Raw genomic sequence first — 16,503 nt, forward strand, 5'->3', positions numbered from 1 at the left:
GGACAGCATGTGTTACTGTTGATATGCTCTTGATCCACACAGACCACAAGCCAGAAGGGCTAGTCAGAGTCATTTCCCCAGGAAACAGCCTGAGTGGACCAAGTTGGCATGTTCTGCTCTTTGACATTCCCCCACTGCAAGGGAGAAAATCTTTGCATTTTAAAAAGCGATGTTGTAATTAGATGAGAATTGTTCAGGGTATGTGCAGCAATGGACTTCACTGTGTGCTGCTTTACAGACTGATACTATACAGTGGAAAAAACAAGGATGGACACATTTCAAAGTGTGAAAGCAAGTGCCAGCAAACGGGGGACTGGACAGAGAGAAGATCCGACAGCTTTAGTTTGTTGGAAGCTGATCAGGATCCGAACACAGCAACGCTCACCAGAGGCTGGTTTGCAGAGTCCACTTGGGTCTGTTATTAATGCTGGAATCAGCTCTGCAGCAGTAAACAGAAAGGGGGCTGCAATCAATCAGCAACCCAGGCAGTAAACAAACCAAATTGCCACTGGAGACTCTGTGAAAGTAATTGTGAATGTACAGTCAATGTGATCACCTCATCATGTTGTATTTAAGCTGTCATGGAGCGGTACAATGGTGGATAGCAGAGAACCACACTGGATCTATTATATATGTAATTATAAAGTATTGTAAAACAGTGGAAAAATAAAATGTAAATGTATTTACAAAAGAAGATCCAGATACTGTTTTAATATTCTACTCTCTTGGAGTGTGGTAGACAGAAATGCTGAAGGAGCCTGATGCTGCACCGTTGAGTTTATTGGCAGGTCTAGTTTTTTTTTTTTTTACATTACAATGTTTATAAAAACCAAACTAATTAATAACATTGAACAGGATAACTGGAGTAATTAGTATCAGACAAATGTGTTCATGTTAATCATAAGCATCATGCACCCAAAAGATAAGTTCAACAAGTTCTGTGCTCCTCTCCTGTGTAAGCAGCTCCCAGCTCTGCTTCAGGAGGCAGTTAAAAACGGTTTTCCTCTGATGGTTGACTGACCTTTCTTGAACGTGGTGCCAGCCATTTTGACTCGTGTGCTATCCAAAGGTTTTTCACAATACATTTCTCATTGCCAAAAGCGTGTGAGCGCACGTGTGTCTTTTTGCCACAAAGTAACTTAGTGATTTCAGTTTTTTGCTTTTCGTTTAATAGCAGGAAATTAATTGAGAATTCACATGTGCCCTTTTTGGCAGCAGGAAGAGCTCATCTAGAGCTTTTATTTGATATATACATCTCAATTTCACTCAAAATGTCACTGACGGCCCTCTGGTTCTCACTCCTCAAAATGGACTCCATTAATATAAATGTAATAACTCTGAAGATCGATTACACAGTTTGATGGTTTATAATCTTTGAAATATTGTCTTTGTCTTCTGGGACTCTTCAAAGTCCAAAACGAACATTAAAATGAAAATGATTATAAACCTACACTGGGCATCATTTATTGCATCATCTAAAGTAAGAATTAAGGACTTACAGATGGAGAAGCTTATGTAAACAGTACGTTCTTTGAAGATGAGAGCAGAAACAAGGACTAAAATTATTAGTAATAAGGAAATAAAGAGTGAAACATAGTAGAGTGTATAATGTAAACAGATTGTAAAAAAGTCTTTTTGTATTTAATTAGTCATTCGTTGCTCTTTCTTTGCTCCAGAAACGTCGACCTCTATCATTATCTGTAGTGCATATGGCAATCAAACAGCCAGTGAGCTGAGAAGAAAGATGCCTTTCATTAAAACATCAAAGAGTGTGTATCATTCCCCAACCTGCGCGTCTCACTGAGCCACTTGCATGCCTTATTAGATTGCTTCAAGCTAATTCAACTGTAACCAATTGTGCGTTATTGTTCACGCTAATTACTCCGTCAGAGTAGGTTGGTCTCTACTGACTTTGCCTCAGGTCCGCTTCAGAAAGTTAAGAGGTCACAAATCCACCTTCGCCCCCACCCTGCCCCACCCCCGCCACACTCTCTTCACTCAGCAGCTTGACCCATATTCCCTATACCTTCACAGGCTGGCAGAGATTAATCTGGAATAATGGGAAAATGGGGTTGTCATTGGAGATTTGAGATAATACGCATACATCCGCTCCCCATTGTGACCCTGTGATCTGTGCCTGTGCCCCCAGCAGTTGCGAGCACAGGTATGCAGGGAATGTCATCGCAGCAGAATCACACAGACACGTATACAGCTGCAAGCAAAAGGAATCACAGTTTAGGAGATGAAGACCACACTTAACACCCAGATGAATGTTTGTTCAACCTGGGATCCTATCCACCGTTCTCCTTCATGTTGCTGAATACAAAGAAAGTTAGAAGAAGTGATGTGGAGGAATTGAGTCCAGTATAGTAGCCCCAGTCGTGCGTCTCTGTCCATTGGCTGTCTTTAACCCTGATTTGTCCTACCTGCATCATAAAAAGAAGTCAGAGGGCTCCTGATTTCACACTTAATAATCTCATTTCACAGCCTCTGGCACAGGTTCAGAACTGAGGAGAAGCACAGAGAGTTTTGAAAGCTGGAGGTCCAATCACATGGTGCTGTAAATGTGCGTGTGTGTGTATGTGTGTGTTAAGGGCTTCTCCTCTGTTGAGTGCTAATGGAGGAACTAGCAGGCTTTTTTATTGCATGGAAACCTGTAGCTGTGTTTACCAGTTATAATTTTTCATATCAAGTTAAGGTCATATCGTATACATATCCATATCCATCTTTCAAAGTATAGCCAAGAGTGACAAGCACCTACATAGAACTATTGATAGCAACTATTGTTTGCTTTCAAAAGTGCAAATACTCTATTAACAGACTGGATCTTTTGGCAACCAAAGCAATGTACAAAGCAAGAACGAGCGTCTGCCCTTAGATCTGCTGTGGACCTCCTGATGCCATGTCCGAGGTACGCTTTCATGACCCTAATGTATAGGACCCACATCAAACACACAACAGCTGCTGCCAGGGCTTCTTCTCCACATACCTACTGTATGTCTAGAACACATTTAGGGAAGCCCCCAAGTCTCACACTTTGACTTACTTTTGCTAACTGCAGAAGGACTGTTGCCATAATTCACGCTGGAATGTAATCATGGTAGATAGGTGGATCAGTATCAATAAATCAGTGAGTGCATAGCTCGAGCATGGGAGCTGGACCATGTTGATTTAAGGGAGACTGATAGGCCCAGAAAGGTTTATTCAGATTCTTTTGACTGGCAGTGTAATCCTTCGTATGACACACCGCTAGACAAACAAATCTCACATTTTAATAAAGATGGGAATTCCTCTCAAGTCTGTGAGAAGACCGAGCCTGGATTAGGTGTGATGCTGGAGGGGAAGGCACATTGCAAATGTACTGCCTCAAAATACACAGGACTAATGAGTGGGTGTGACATGGATAATGGAAGACCATAATTTTCCCCACAATATGTCATGCCCCTACTGTCAGGACATCAGTCTTAGTGAAATGGTTTTGACATCTGGTTCTTTAGGTATGCAGTTAGCTCAGTAGACTTGACTGTGAGGCACAAACAGAAACAGGAAATGGTTTACCTCCTAACTAACAAACTTACAGAGACTTCTCTAGAATAATGACTCACCTCTTTAATCCATCTGGAAGGACCCATCATTAAGTCACTTAAAACACATTTGACGCTGCAATCTGTGCTCCGTTGGAATTCTTCTAATATTGTTTATGGGTTTGTGAATACACTGGCACAAATACAAATGAAATATTTCAAATTTAAGCACATATTAAAACTCCTAACAACTGACTTGCTGCTCATTGTTTAGCAGTCTGGCCCACAGCTTTACTGTTTTGGTCCACTCTCACTGTTTTCAGTCTTAGAGCCACAGCAGGCTCTAAATATCCACTATACACTATATTGTGCTCCGTGCCAACAGCACACTGAAACAGTTAGCAACTATTAGGAGGTGAAGTGTTGAAGCGTTTGGCTGGATACTTTTCTCACAAGACGGTAGAGACCAAAGACAGAGGAAAAAATGTGTGTTATTTTCTTCTAACCAATGTTAAATAAATCAAAATACTATTATGATAATAACATATTACTCCCAATTTCATATGTATTCATATTCTTTTAAATATTTTTCATCCAAATTGAAAATTTCCCAGTACTGCAATTAGAGTGCATTGGAAAGTGCAGGAAACATAAATCATGGCTTTGTGTTTATATATTCCCATTACTAATAAAAAAAAAAATACTCATAGCTGTCTGTAGTCCAGTGGAACAATAGTGGAAGTATTTGCCAGAGCTGGTCACAACTGAACACTGGCAATTCATCAGCGCATGGCTGTCAACAAACATTCTTCCACTGTTAATGTGGCAACACCATGATCCACATGACCTTGTCCTTGACCCCAGCCCAGGTCCCATGACCCATGGCCATCTCTCCACTGACTCAATTAATCATACAAAATACCTTCATGCCTATTACATGGGCTTTCTGGCTTCTCACTAGGGGCCTGCAGGACTAATGAATTTCCTTTTCAGTAAATCCCAATTTACTGTTCATCCTCCTTTGCAGTCTTGGGCTTTAAGTATGAAGAGTGTGTATGTATGTAATGTGTGCATATGACTGATAGTAATTCACACTCTCAACTTTCATCTGATACAGAGATGTTTGTGATGACTTAACAGAGATAGAGTAAAATATTTCTGTGGTTTGGATTAAGAAAGTCGAAGTGCTCATCAACAAACTGCCTTGTGTTTTTTCTGGCTCTTACTTATTAAGGTAAGAATTTGTGCATGAGGGGCCCCCAGATATCTAAGTTAAGACTGACTGCATCCACTTAGCACCGCAGTACTACTGATGAAACTGAGGAATGGCTACAACTGAAGCAATTCCCAACTGGAACAGTCAGGAATTCTGTTAGATTAGCCCCCAATCTCAGTAAAACATGTAGGCGTCAGTGGTGAAACCCCAAAGGGAAAGGAGGTTTCAGTGCTTTGTATAGTATGTATACATTTGATAAATGGCCTCATAATACTTGTGTCTCAGTTACCCACCCCCTTGACTTTAAAATGTCTGGATCTTTTATTTAAAGCATTAAAACCCAAACAAACACACTTACAATAAGCTCCCATGTCCTTAATGCAGACTGAGGTCTTTCCCGGGCGTGTGAAATAATTGTGTGAAAAGCTGGACTGCAAATTGGTTGGGTGTGACGGTCCCTGATTTGCCAATCATTCCATTGCTTTTATGAGACTGACAGGGCTGCCAGAAGAAAAAGAGAGTGAAACACTTTTCAACAGAGAAAGAAACAAATGCATGCACACAAAAATAAAAAACAAGCGGGAAGAGAAGAGAAGAGAAGAGAAGAGAAGAGAAGAGAAGAGAAGAGAAGAGAAGAGAAGAGAAGAGAAGAGAAGAGAAGAGAAGAGAAGAGAAGAGAAGAGAAGAGAAGAGAAGAGAAGAGAAGAGGGAACAAACGGTTTCAGTTGTTAAATTAATGAATTCGCTATTCTTTTTTACCATGTCCACTCTCCCACATTCTCCCACAGCGGCAGCAGCTGTGTGAAAATGAAAATGTGCGTTTACGTTGCATTCATTCACAATAAAAAGGTGGAAAAACATGTTTTACACATGAGCAGATAATTGTCTCAATTTAAGAAGAAAAGGGTTTCTCTTATGCTTCCATTTGCAGGAAGAAAAATGTACATGGTCTTATTTAGACGTATGGTAATATAAGATTGATACCACCTTCCACGAGTAGCAAAGTAAAGTCCAGGTTGGATGTACTGTATGTGTTGAAGAGTGATTGACAGAAAATTATTGCTTTCCATTAAATGCAACCAGAACAATGCTCTGTCTGAGTGCAGGTGTTTGTTTGTCTGCAGATGAATCCCGGCACCACTGGTGTTGGGGGGTGCAGGAAGAGATGCAGACTGGAAGTTGTAGAGAGTAGAATATCATTAGAGCAGATCCTCGCTGCGTATCCCTGTATATAAACTCAACATATGGCTGCATGGGGCTGTCTCTTCTGTAGAGCCAGCTGCATGTTACTGAGTGAGCTCTCACATCAAGTGTTTACTTTGGACTGGATGTCTTCCCTCAAGAAACTACAAGAACAAGACATCTCGGAGCTGAACAGAGAGGTGGATACCCTTGTCAGGTTCTGACACCCCACCTGGCAAAACAGAGGAAATGGATTTGGCATGTGCGCGAGTGTGTTCCTGCACACATGCAAAAAGTACATCTGACTAGATGCATACAAAATGACACAACATGCGCATTCATACAGTTTGTGACGGTGATACAGTATCCGGTGTGGGCTACTGTCTCAAAAGAACACAAGCTCACCAGAAAACGTCACACACACTCACACAATACTGATGTTTTTGCTGCACGAGTGCGATATATTCATATTATACAATAGACTATTTTGATATAACGAGAATATTAATTCATATATTATGTTTAGACTAACATCTACAAAATCACAGGTTAACTGCAGCAGTCCTCGTCTCCACTCGGGACACTCCTCCAGTTTGTGAGCACTCACTCTGTGGCGTGCAGGGCCTGACTTTCATTAGGCAGCTGCTTAGTGGTAATGCAGATATGGAGAAGGCACAGAGCGAAAACATGGAGCTGGTCCAGACCAGGACAAGGGCCAATGTCTGTTTACTGGCCAGACACCACAGGCCAGAGAGGTAAACATTACCAGCACCACAAGAAAAAGCTGCATAATAGAAAGAAGGTGACATGGGGAGAAGGGATGTGGGCAGCATAGTGAAAGAGTGTTTGGGTTAAAATGAAAGTGATACTCCTTTTGGGTTTGCTACACAGAGAGCGAGCCAAAGTGTTTGTGATAGTGTTTGTTAGTGCTATGCCCTGTTGCTGCTTTTAATGACGTTGTGATAGATGGTACGTTCTGCAAGTTCTTCTTCTACTGCAAGTTGTTAGTTGGTTTAGGCTGAGTGTCACAGGCCCCTTAATTAGCTGTAAGCTGACATACCACAATTATACCACACCTAAAAAGCTGCTGGATTGTGGTTAAAGCCAGATCAGTTTTTTTTTTGTAAAAATAAATCTAGATGATTTAATATGCTCAGTTGTCTCTTAGTTTAGTTTGTACTGATCTGCTCTATGACCTCGAACTCTTCTAAACTCTTCTGCATCAGCTTTACGGTCCAACCTCCTCATCAGAGATCCACTGACTCCTCAGCTACAGTCATCCATGGTTAGCCAGGGCCATTATCTCTTCTTCACATTTCCATCAACATCTTGGAATAAATGCAAACCACTTTGGTCAAATCTGCATACAAACTTTAGTCAAATTTGGATCTCATCGCCAAATGTCCCTCTCCTGGTAATATCTGATGTCTTCCCATGCGTCTGTTGCCAAGTCTCTGCAATTGTTTCAAACCTTGCGCTGTGTGAATCACATGGCTGTGTTTATTGCCTGTGGTTTAACATCGATAGAAAACTGGGCTCCTGTGAGCCAAACACGTGGCCACCTGGCTCCAGTGAGCCTGGCCACAACATGGACACACACATGCACTCGCACACACTGACAGAAGCTTTTCCAATTAGACAGACTTAATTGCAGTGGTGACAGCAGCAGGCTAGGACAGGAGACAGCAAGGGCTCAGATTAGGGACAATCACATGAGATGAGTCTGGGATTCTGGCAACATTGAGGCAGAGTTAGAGCTGAAGAGGAGGGAGTGACTTTGAAGAAAATGGTAAATAAGATTTACTTGGTTAATATCTGTAATGAAACTTACCCTGATGAGAATTGATGTTCCATTGCGCTCTGCTAATGATTAGGAGTGAATTGTGGGGAGTGATGTGAGTGCAGAATAGTTTCGTTTTAGTTTTATTCATTTTGTAGCAATAAAACACAGCAGCAGAAAACAAATGGCACAAGTAGAACAGATGTGATGAGGAGGTCAAGAAGCAGCAGGCCTCCACCACAGACCTACCACCAACTTACATTTAAAAGCTGTATCAACACAACACAAGACGAATTAACATAAAGAGAGATAGAAAATACTGATAACAGATCAGTTCGGACTCTCCCTGCTCTGCTACTCTGGATGATAGTCCCATAACTCAAATTAAGTCTGGGCCGGGAGAAGCAGGCGGTTGGAGGAAGTGGGATACAGTAGGAAAGAGTGGGATGAGAAAAAAGCACACAGAGGAGGACAGGAAGAGGGAGATTTACCGCTGTATCATAGAGAGGTGGTAATGCAACAGGCCAGGTTGGGGATTTTTCTGAGGCTTTAAAGAAGCTCCGTGTGTCGGAAAACAAATCCTGTGCCTTTCAGAATGAGCACTGATGTGATGGATTGTAATACATATAGGATTTGATGAATATATACTATAATAATCTTAACATGGGGACACGTGGACAGGAATAGATGCAGTTCAAACTAACAACCCTTCCATGGCCAACTCCCTTTACTCATAACTTAGAAAGAGCAGATACCCCTGGTTACAGTTACATTCCCTACATTTCTGACATTCACTGAGGGTAAGACGCAATTAACATGCTATTAGGGAAGTGCACCTGTGTATTTCATGTTTGAATCTTTTGTTCCATGCTGGAAATACACCTGCTGAAATCATATGTCAGGCCTGATGCGCTGGAGGCGGCAGAGGAGGCACATCGACGAAGAATTTCACAGAGAGCATAGACAAAGGAAGGGTTTCTATATTTATACTTTCAGGGGGGAAAAAAATCAAAGCAGACAGTAGCAGTCAATGTGTGTGTGTGTGTGAGAAAAGACTGAATAATACATCAGACATCTCTGAATTATTCACAAGGTGGAGGGTGTTGGTACAGGAGGCTGAGGGTGAAGAGAAACAAGGTAAAATCTGCAAGGCCCGATCTGCTCAGGGTTTCCCTCCTGCACTTCCTACCCACCCCGTAACCATTCGGCGGGTTCTCCCAAGGGTGTGGGGCTACCAGGAGGGGTCCGATTTCATCTGAGAACCCCTACCCACACACTGACACACATGAAAAACAGGGAGAAGGTAAGAAAAAAAAAAAAGAGCAATAGAGATTTAGTGTGGCTGTGTGTGTGCAGGGGTATTCGAATCCTTTCTGCTGTGACAAGGTCTGCCAGAGTTCATGCGCTGACTGCAACATCCAAAGACAACACACACTAAAAATGGAAGTCAGGGATCAGTCATCTGATGGGCAGGTGGGGAACACTGAAAGATATCTGATGAACTGTAGACTGGGAATCAGGATCTGTACTGTGGTTTGTCATTTAAAGTGAGCTCTTAGCGGTGACACAGCCTCCAACACATGCTCGGTCACGTTTATGAGCTCCGTGACAACAGCGAGGCGTGACATTGGACGTTCTCACTCTCCGTGTTGTAGCCTACTGCTGCGTCCGTGTGTGTGTGATCATCACCTCCACGACTTTAGTTAGCCTGGGAAATTTATTGGCCAGCTGTCATGCCCTTGTACTGTTGCTGTACACGATCAGTAAGGCAGACGCACAGACACTGATAGACACGCATGGCTGCTGACCAGACCTCAACAGGTTTGCCGCCTTGTTTTTAGCTCCTGCCTGTAATCACTTCAGCAGGTCGCTATAACAGTACATATTGTCTCACACACTCTCCCTCTCCCCTGGTGTGTATGAAATTTCCAGGAAGGATTTTGAACCTCGTCCTTTAGCACCCCTAACCAGCCTCCATCCATATGTCTGGGCACCAGACACTCAAAGCGTGCGTGCGCCCCACACCGTATTTTTACATACACGGCCTGGGAAAATGTACACGTGCCTGCCTCACATTCAGGTCATGTGAGTCAGACATGTGAAGCCCCTCCGGTACTGCAACAGAGAAAATTTTTCAGAGGAATCACAGCCCCGGTCATCAACACATTCTTTGAGGCAGGGAGAAGAAAAACAAGATAAAAAAAAAAAAAAAGGTGAGAGATTGTAGCAGCTGGAAACTCTGTATGTGTGGACAGGAACAAAAATCCACACAGCAGATGTGCGAGTCCAAAATGTCCATGCCAAAGTTATATAATTAGTTTATGACAGCAAATCAGAAATATTTATTTTCATTGTTACGCCTGTTAACTTGTCCCACAACACCACCACGCTGTCAAAGGTTATAAATATATTTGTGCAAATGCATCAACTCAACAACATGCACTCACCAAACAACCCGCTTTGTGATAAGCTCTTCATCGTCATTATGCATACTTGCCATTTATCAAAGTACTGGTAGAAAGAAACAGACATCATTTCTATGGATGAAAGACAAGCAGCAGGTTGAGAAATGTTCGGTTCTGTGTTTTACTGAGGGAAAACAAGAAATGGCCGATAAAATCAATCAAATTTCTCTGTTTATTGCAGGTTGATCAGAAACCAATGGATTAATTATCGGTTATTAATGAAGTAGTTCCCTACACACAGTCAGACACACACACACACACACGGAGCAACATCCTTTCTCTTTTCTGCCATGAAGGGGTGGGGTGGTAGTGGCTGAGTGAGTGAGATCGAAACAGAGGGGCCTGTGTTTACATTGGCAGGGTGAGCAGCTTGTGAGCCCCATGGAAATGGTCAGCTGACATCTACTGGAGAAAAAGCTCCACCATGACTGACAGGGCCTGCTAGGCTTGGAAGTTCTACACAATCAGCGCAGCCCATTCCCAGCGTGCTTCACTCCCGAGGGCGACTGCATCTAAAACTAGAAGGAAAATGGCTGCCGTGCCAGGAACATGGCAGGAGACTGTTCATTGAGGGCGGGCACAGAGAAGCTGCCCGCTTAATAAGATCTGAGCTGACATGCTGAACACTGTAATTCCAGCTTTCATGAAGGGGCTGGAATGCCTGAGACATCCCAGTAGAGTAATTTCTGAGACTGTCTTCATTGACTATGTATGGTATTTCATCCCCTGAGAGGAAAATGAATCTACAAATAATTGGAGTATATTTCCTTCCATGTTGTGCTGATAGGTTTCCACCATGTGTTCCAAGCCATTTTCTCCATCTAATTGCATTCAAAAGGAAAACAGGGCCGCGGCGGTCTACGAGAGGACCACAACTACAGAACTGATCTTCTTTTAAGATGTGTGTAAATCTTCAAAAGAGGAGTTTTCATCGTAAAGCCTAGCATTACCATAGATTTCACAATACCATCTGTCATCTGGGAAGAGAATGGGTTTCTTGTATTGGCATTTGGACCTCCATCAACAGGGCCCAGACTCTATTTATTCAGATAATTACATTAGATGGCTTTAGACCTTTTCACAGCAGCTTTAGGGCTATAGATGGGTTTATGGAGCCGGGACATGTCAAAGCAAAGGCATCCAGCTGGAGAGAGAGAGGGTTCAAGAGGGGCAGACAAGAGACTAAAGTGTGAATGGACTGATGGACCAACAGGCCAACGGAAGGCCTGTCCCATCCATCACAGTCAAAGAACACATGCATGCACACACACATAGAGAGAGAGCTAATAAATGGCATGTAATTATGTTATCTAGCTAATCCAGCAGTCCTCTGTGCACTACAAACTAATTCCTCCACCTGTTATTGCTCACAAATCATCTTGATTGAGATGAGGGAAAGCTTAGAAAAAAAATCCCACCCTGTCGTTCACAGTTCTTACTGTCAATTCCAATAGGAGCCTCGTTTTCTGAGCACTAAAAAACAGCAGCTTTCAATTTTGTGTTAATGTTGTGAATATGTGCATTTACAATGAAACCTCAAGTTGTAGATATTTATAAAAAAGGTCTACGAACTCCATCAAGTGGTGGAGAAAGGGATGACACCTCACCAGGTATTGATGCATTATCATACATGATATGAAACTACCAGGAAGAATTACACAGACTTTTTATTACTTTTATTAAATTTGAATTCAATCAACACTGAAAAGTAATATTTTAAAGGAACATAACTGAGTTGTGGTCTTTACGTTTTACATTACACACCATGGCTGCCATGCTTCCAAACAGCACATATCACAAAGAAGGATCCATTTGAGTCCATGTTTAATCTGTAGTGTGTAAAATATAGTCACTCGAGTCACTTCCTTTTTATACTTTTATTTTCCTCTAATAAAACCCTGTATATCTTGGGTATCATTTTTACAATGCTGAGCAGTATCACATGTGCAGTTCACAAGTCTTTTATCCAAACTGTTCTGCTGAACATTCTTTCACTGATGAAGATAACACATTTATTAATGAAATAATTTGTAATTGCCACAATCTGAGGTTAAAGTTAGGAATACTAGGGGAAGGATTTCGGCAAGAAATGTGATGCGATTGTTGCCTAAACAAGACAACATATTTCCTTAGCTCAGACAAAGCCACCAGAGGGCGCCCCTGATATTTAGTGTACTGACCGCCTTAACGTTATTATTTATGACTTTATATCGTCTGCCTTCATAACAGGGTGCAAATTGTGCACATGTTCAATTCAGCTGCAACACCCTTACCACACACTGTCAGAAAACCACAGTAAGTGGTTACTGAAACAAAACGTCATTTAGCCAGGGTGTTTCCTCATCTTCTTCTGAGCTGACATTTCGATCTTGGGTTCACCAGGATTCACTTCTGTACGTAGGTTTCATTCCTGATCCCTGCTTACAGTTCCCGTGTGACTTCTATAGTGGAGCAGTTTCAGTCCACTGTAACACCTTCAGGCAGCTCCACCACCACGGGTGCACAGTCGTCCTGGTCTACATCAAAGTCCCAGCGAAACTTCTTGGTCAGGTGGGCTTTGAACTTCTCTGCTCTCTTACGAAGTGTGCTGTCTACACCAGGTCCACTGGCAAACTGGAAAAAGTCCTGTGAGAAAAAAAGAGAACCCAGCCAATTTTTATGTGAGCAAATGTATCAGAACATGAAGACATAAAATGCACCGCCCGCCAAAGAAAAAATCACCACCTTAATTTACTTAAGTAAATAGGTAAGAGCCTCCCAATTGGATAATTACTGTGTGGATGATTATGTTTCAGCTGGCAACAAGTTATTTAACCCTAACTAATGCAGTCAGTAGCTTCTCATTTCTTAAACAACCTTGTCTGAAGACACATCCTGTGGTCGTGGAAATTATGTTAATCAGTTTCAGAAGGGTCAAATTATTGGTATCAATCAAGCAAACAAAACCTCTAAAACTTTCCATTTAAAATACCTTGTTACATTGTTGTTGCTTTCATTCGAATGTACTTTGAGATTGCATTTACCCCAACATCAGATTTTTAATCTACCTGCAGCGTGGAGGTGAGGAAATTGTTCTGTGACACAATGTCGACAAAGAAGTCAGGTGGGATTTCTCCGAGCTGGTGGTAGAGCACGGCGATAAGCCCCAGATAGAGTTCCTTATGCTTCCGCATGGCCTCCTCTGAGCGACACAGCAGAGCCAGGAGACGCTTCCAGTGCTCGAAGCCTTCGTAAACATTTCCAATCAGAAAACATACAAAGGCAAACTGTAGCTCACCTGTGAAGGACAAGAGGACGTTTATATGGTTTTAACACATTGTTAAAGGTCGTGTGATCATTAAGTTTTGGTTTATCTAACACATACCGAGCAGATTGAGAGGCTGCAGCTCATAGTTGTCCTTCAGCACAGTCTCCAGAGCATAGCTGAAGTCCAGGCTGCACTGGGTGATCTCAGCTGGTGTTGCTCCTGGTGGGTAGGTCTTCTTGGGGATAACAGAGAAGCGCATCTCTGTGCCCTCTCTCTGTTTCATTCTAGGGAGCCGGTCAAGTCCCTCTCTCATGCTCTGACAGGCGGTGTCGTTCCTCGGCTGCTCTGCCCGGTCTTTGGTGTGTCTGAACTGAGTCTCAGGAACGACATCGCTGTAAGCGCATATTCGACCGGACAGAGGCTGCAAGTTATTGGCCACCTCTTCGCTGAGACGATCAGTGAGGGACACCCACTTTCTCATCACCTCATACGGATAGGGACCCAGGCAGGGATCTAGGTCTCGCAAAGTCGCCCTGATGCGGCTCACCTCCTCTTCGTTCTTGGACGCTGAGAAGTCCAGGTCTTCTTCTTTGGGATCCCAGTTAGCCAACAGGATCTCTTTGGGTTTGAGAGTAAGGAAGAGGCCTGTCTTTGGGCCAATTTCTCCTCCACAGCTTGGCGAGTTAACAGAGCAGTAGTGGAGGAAGTGCAGGCCTGGAGGGATCATCTTTACACCGCGGAATCGAGGACCCACCTGCCAACTCTTGCAGTCAATTCCCAGCTCTGTACCCTGAGGGACACCCAGCAACACCAGGGTGGCCCCTTCCTCAAACAGCCTCAGAGCAACATCTGGATCCATGTCTATGGTGCTGTTGCTGGCCATGCCTGCTCTACTGCTAATGTCGAGGACTATTTTAATTTCAACTTACTGACTAAAGCAAACCGGGTAACACAAGGACTCAACGCTTCCTCCTGTGAACTCAGTTTTTCTATGTCCAGAATATTTAGTAGCTTTTCTCCGGAGTGTTTAACTCTTCCGTGTTTAACACAGGCTGGTTCCTAATCTTAATTAAAATGTGTTAGTATTAAGCTCTGTTTACCACAACGTTAGTCGGAGTCCATCCATCACTCGGCGTCGCTACTTGTTGACGTGAGGAAATCGTTGAGTCGAGCTTGTACAACACGTGCTCTGCTCCGGACAGAAACAGTGCTGAGTTACATTGGTTCCGCTCCCACACAGCTTTACCACAGACGTAAATTGAAGACTTTGACTTTAAACGTCCACTGAATGCAAGAAATATGATTAACTTTGTTATATTAGATTCACTTGATAATTCAAAATTTTACCCAAATGTACTCTTTTTTGTCAGATTCCTTAAAAGCACTCACCAGTAAAATACATGAGTATATATAAAGTTTCTGACATACATTGATACCTGTTTAATTAAAATTAATTAAATCAACTGTTGCCTATATATTGCTAAACCATTACATCTTTAGCCAATAATAATAATAATTTGATAACAGTGAGAATGACAGATTCATTCATTCATTAAGATTTGGTTACATGTTTTTATTAAATGGCATCCACTCCACAACATAACTGACAAAGAATAGTTAATGGTTATGGTGACATATGGCTGACAAACACAAAAATAATGGTTGTGACAGTGGAAAATGTGCACGTGTATTTTAATGCATAGTGGATATTTTTAGCTTATCTGTGGTTAATAGAAAACTGTTCCATAAAACATGTAGCACTGCTGACATGCAAAGTCTGCCATAATTGTGTTACACTAAACATTGAGAACTTGACAGTAAACAGTAAACATTCATGACATTGCATCTATAATAACTAAACACATACATACATACATACGAATGTCTTCATGAGATAAAATAACACAGATTTACAGGAACCAGGAAGATACGGTGTTTCCTATTTCGAGATCATGTAGACACTCTGAAGTTTCTGCCAACAAGTGATGAGTGACTTGACAACCTTGGTTAATAGGATTTGCTTTCTTTTCTTTCCTTGTACTTTCTGGTAAGTTGAACAAGGGGCTGTTTTCTCCTGAAAGCATGCAACCAGAAAAAAGAAAACATTGGTATGCAACAAAGAGCTGCATGTTCCTGTTAGAGAGGTGTTTCTGTTTATTTAGCCAAGCCTCACAGACACAGGTATACACAGAAAATAAAAGTCTGCTGTCTGTATAGAACAATTTAATTCAACATGAGCACAAACTGCATGCTCAAAAATAATAATAGGGTTGAATGAACGTCTTACCTAACACCTAAAACCTGTACCTAATAAACCTCTATTTTAATATATAGCTAAATAGCTCCCCTCACCATATAAACAGGTCTGCAGTTGTGAATGATGAGCTGTTCCATGCTCTCCAGTGGCTTTTCCAAACCAGACTGCTGTGTACCATTAGTCTGACAGAGCACCTTGTGTGTCTTAACATAGATGGAGGCCAGGATGCGGCGTGCCTGCCAAGAGACAATAGCTCACAAAAATAAATAGAAACAGCAAACATCTAGTTCATATATTGATCAAACTACTATATATAACAACGAATTTGAGTCATATTTCATAATCTCCTTGGAGTAACTGTCTTCAATGTCCGGCAATCACACATGTAAATAATATGATGGGTTCAAGGACAAATGATTGTGTTATTATTACCCTGTCCATGGTGCTGAAAGTCCACAAAATGTAGTGTGATTTACCTTTCCTGAAGGACATGGGTCTTTGTCTTTGGGTGTTTCAAATGTGTCAGTCAAATTCTGTAAAAGACACACAGTGAACACCGTGGCAAACACTGGAGGGCAGCCTGTTACCAGATACACAAAAATGACTCCCGCATTATGATTTGACTCGAATGAGCTGATACTGAGAGCATCCAGGTTAAAAATTAACGACAGTAAAACGACTGTGTCTGTTACAAGTGAACGCTTTTCTGTCGTGTTCTCATACCAGATTCTGCAGCTCAACGAAGACTATTTCTCTGTAGTAGCCCAGGATTTCTTTGTAATTACATCTACGTTTACCACAAGAGTTGGCCAGCAAGAGAACCACCAGGATA

General features: G+C 42.1%; 1 protein-coding gene across 1 annotated transcript; it reads right to left on the bottom strand.

The window, feature by feature from the left end:
- Nucleotides 1-11,846: 11,846 nt before the first annotated feature.
- Nucleotides 11,847-14,601, bottom strand: aar2 (AAR2 splicing factor). Its single transcript, XM_026366895.1, has 3 exons — nt 13,532-14,601; nt 13,215-13,444; nt 11,847-12,792 (listed from the first exon to the last, which is right to left on the bottom strand). Exons 1-3 carry the CDS (start codon nt 14,295-14,297, stop codon nt 12,625-12,627), a joined length of 1,164 nt encoding a protein of 387 aa, XP_026222680.1. The 5' UTR covers nt 14,298-14,601; the 3' UTR covers nt 11,847-12,624.
- Nucleotides 14,602-16,503: the final 1,902 nt, after the last annotated feature.

The sequence above is a fragment of the Anabas testudineus genome, chromosome 7 (assembly GCF_900324465.2).
Source record: "Anabas testudineus chromosome 7, fAnaTes1.2, whole genome shotgun sequence".
Classification (NCBI taxonomy): domain Eukaryota; kingdom Metazoa; phylum Chordata; class Actinopteri; order Anabantiformes; family Anabantidae; genus Anabas; species Anabas testudineus.

Bases quoted from the DNA above. Each gene is read 5' to 3' on its own strand.
- aar2 (XM_026366895.1), bottom strand. From the start codon at position 14,297: ATGGCCAGCAACAGCACCATAGACATGGATCCAGATGTTGCTCTGAGG. The intron at 13,445-13,531 runs GTATGTGTTAGA...TGTCCTTCACAG, and splicing joins GCAGCCTCTCAATCTGCTCG to GTGAGCTACAGTTTGCCTTT. The intron at 12,793-13,214 runs GTAGATTAAAAA...TTTTTCTCACAG, and splicing joins TCCTCACCTCCACGCTGCAG to GACTTTTTCCAGTTTGCCAG.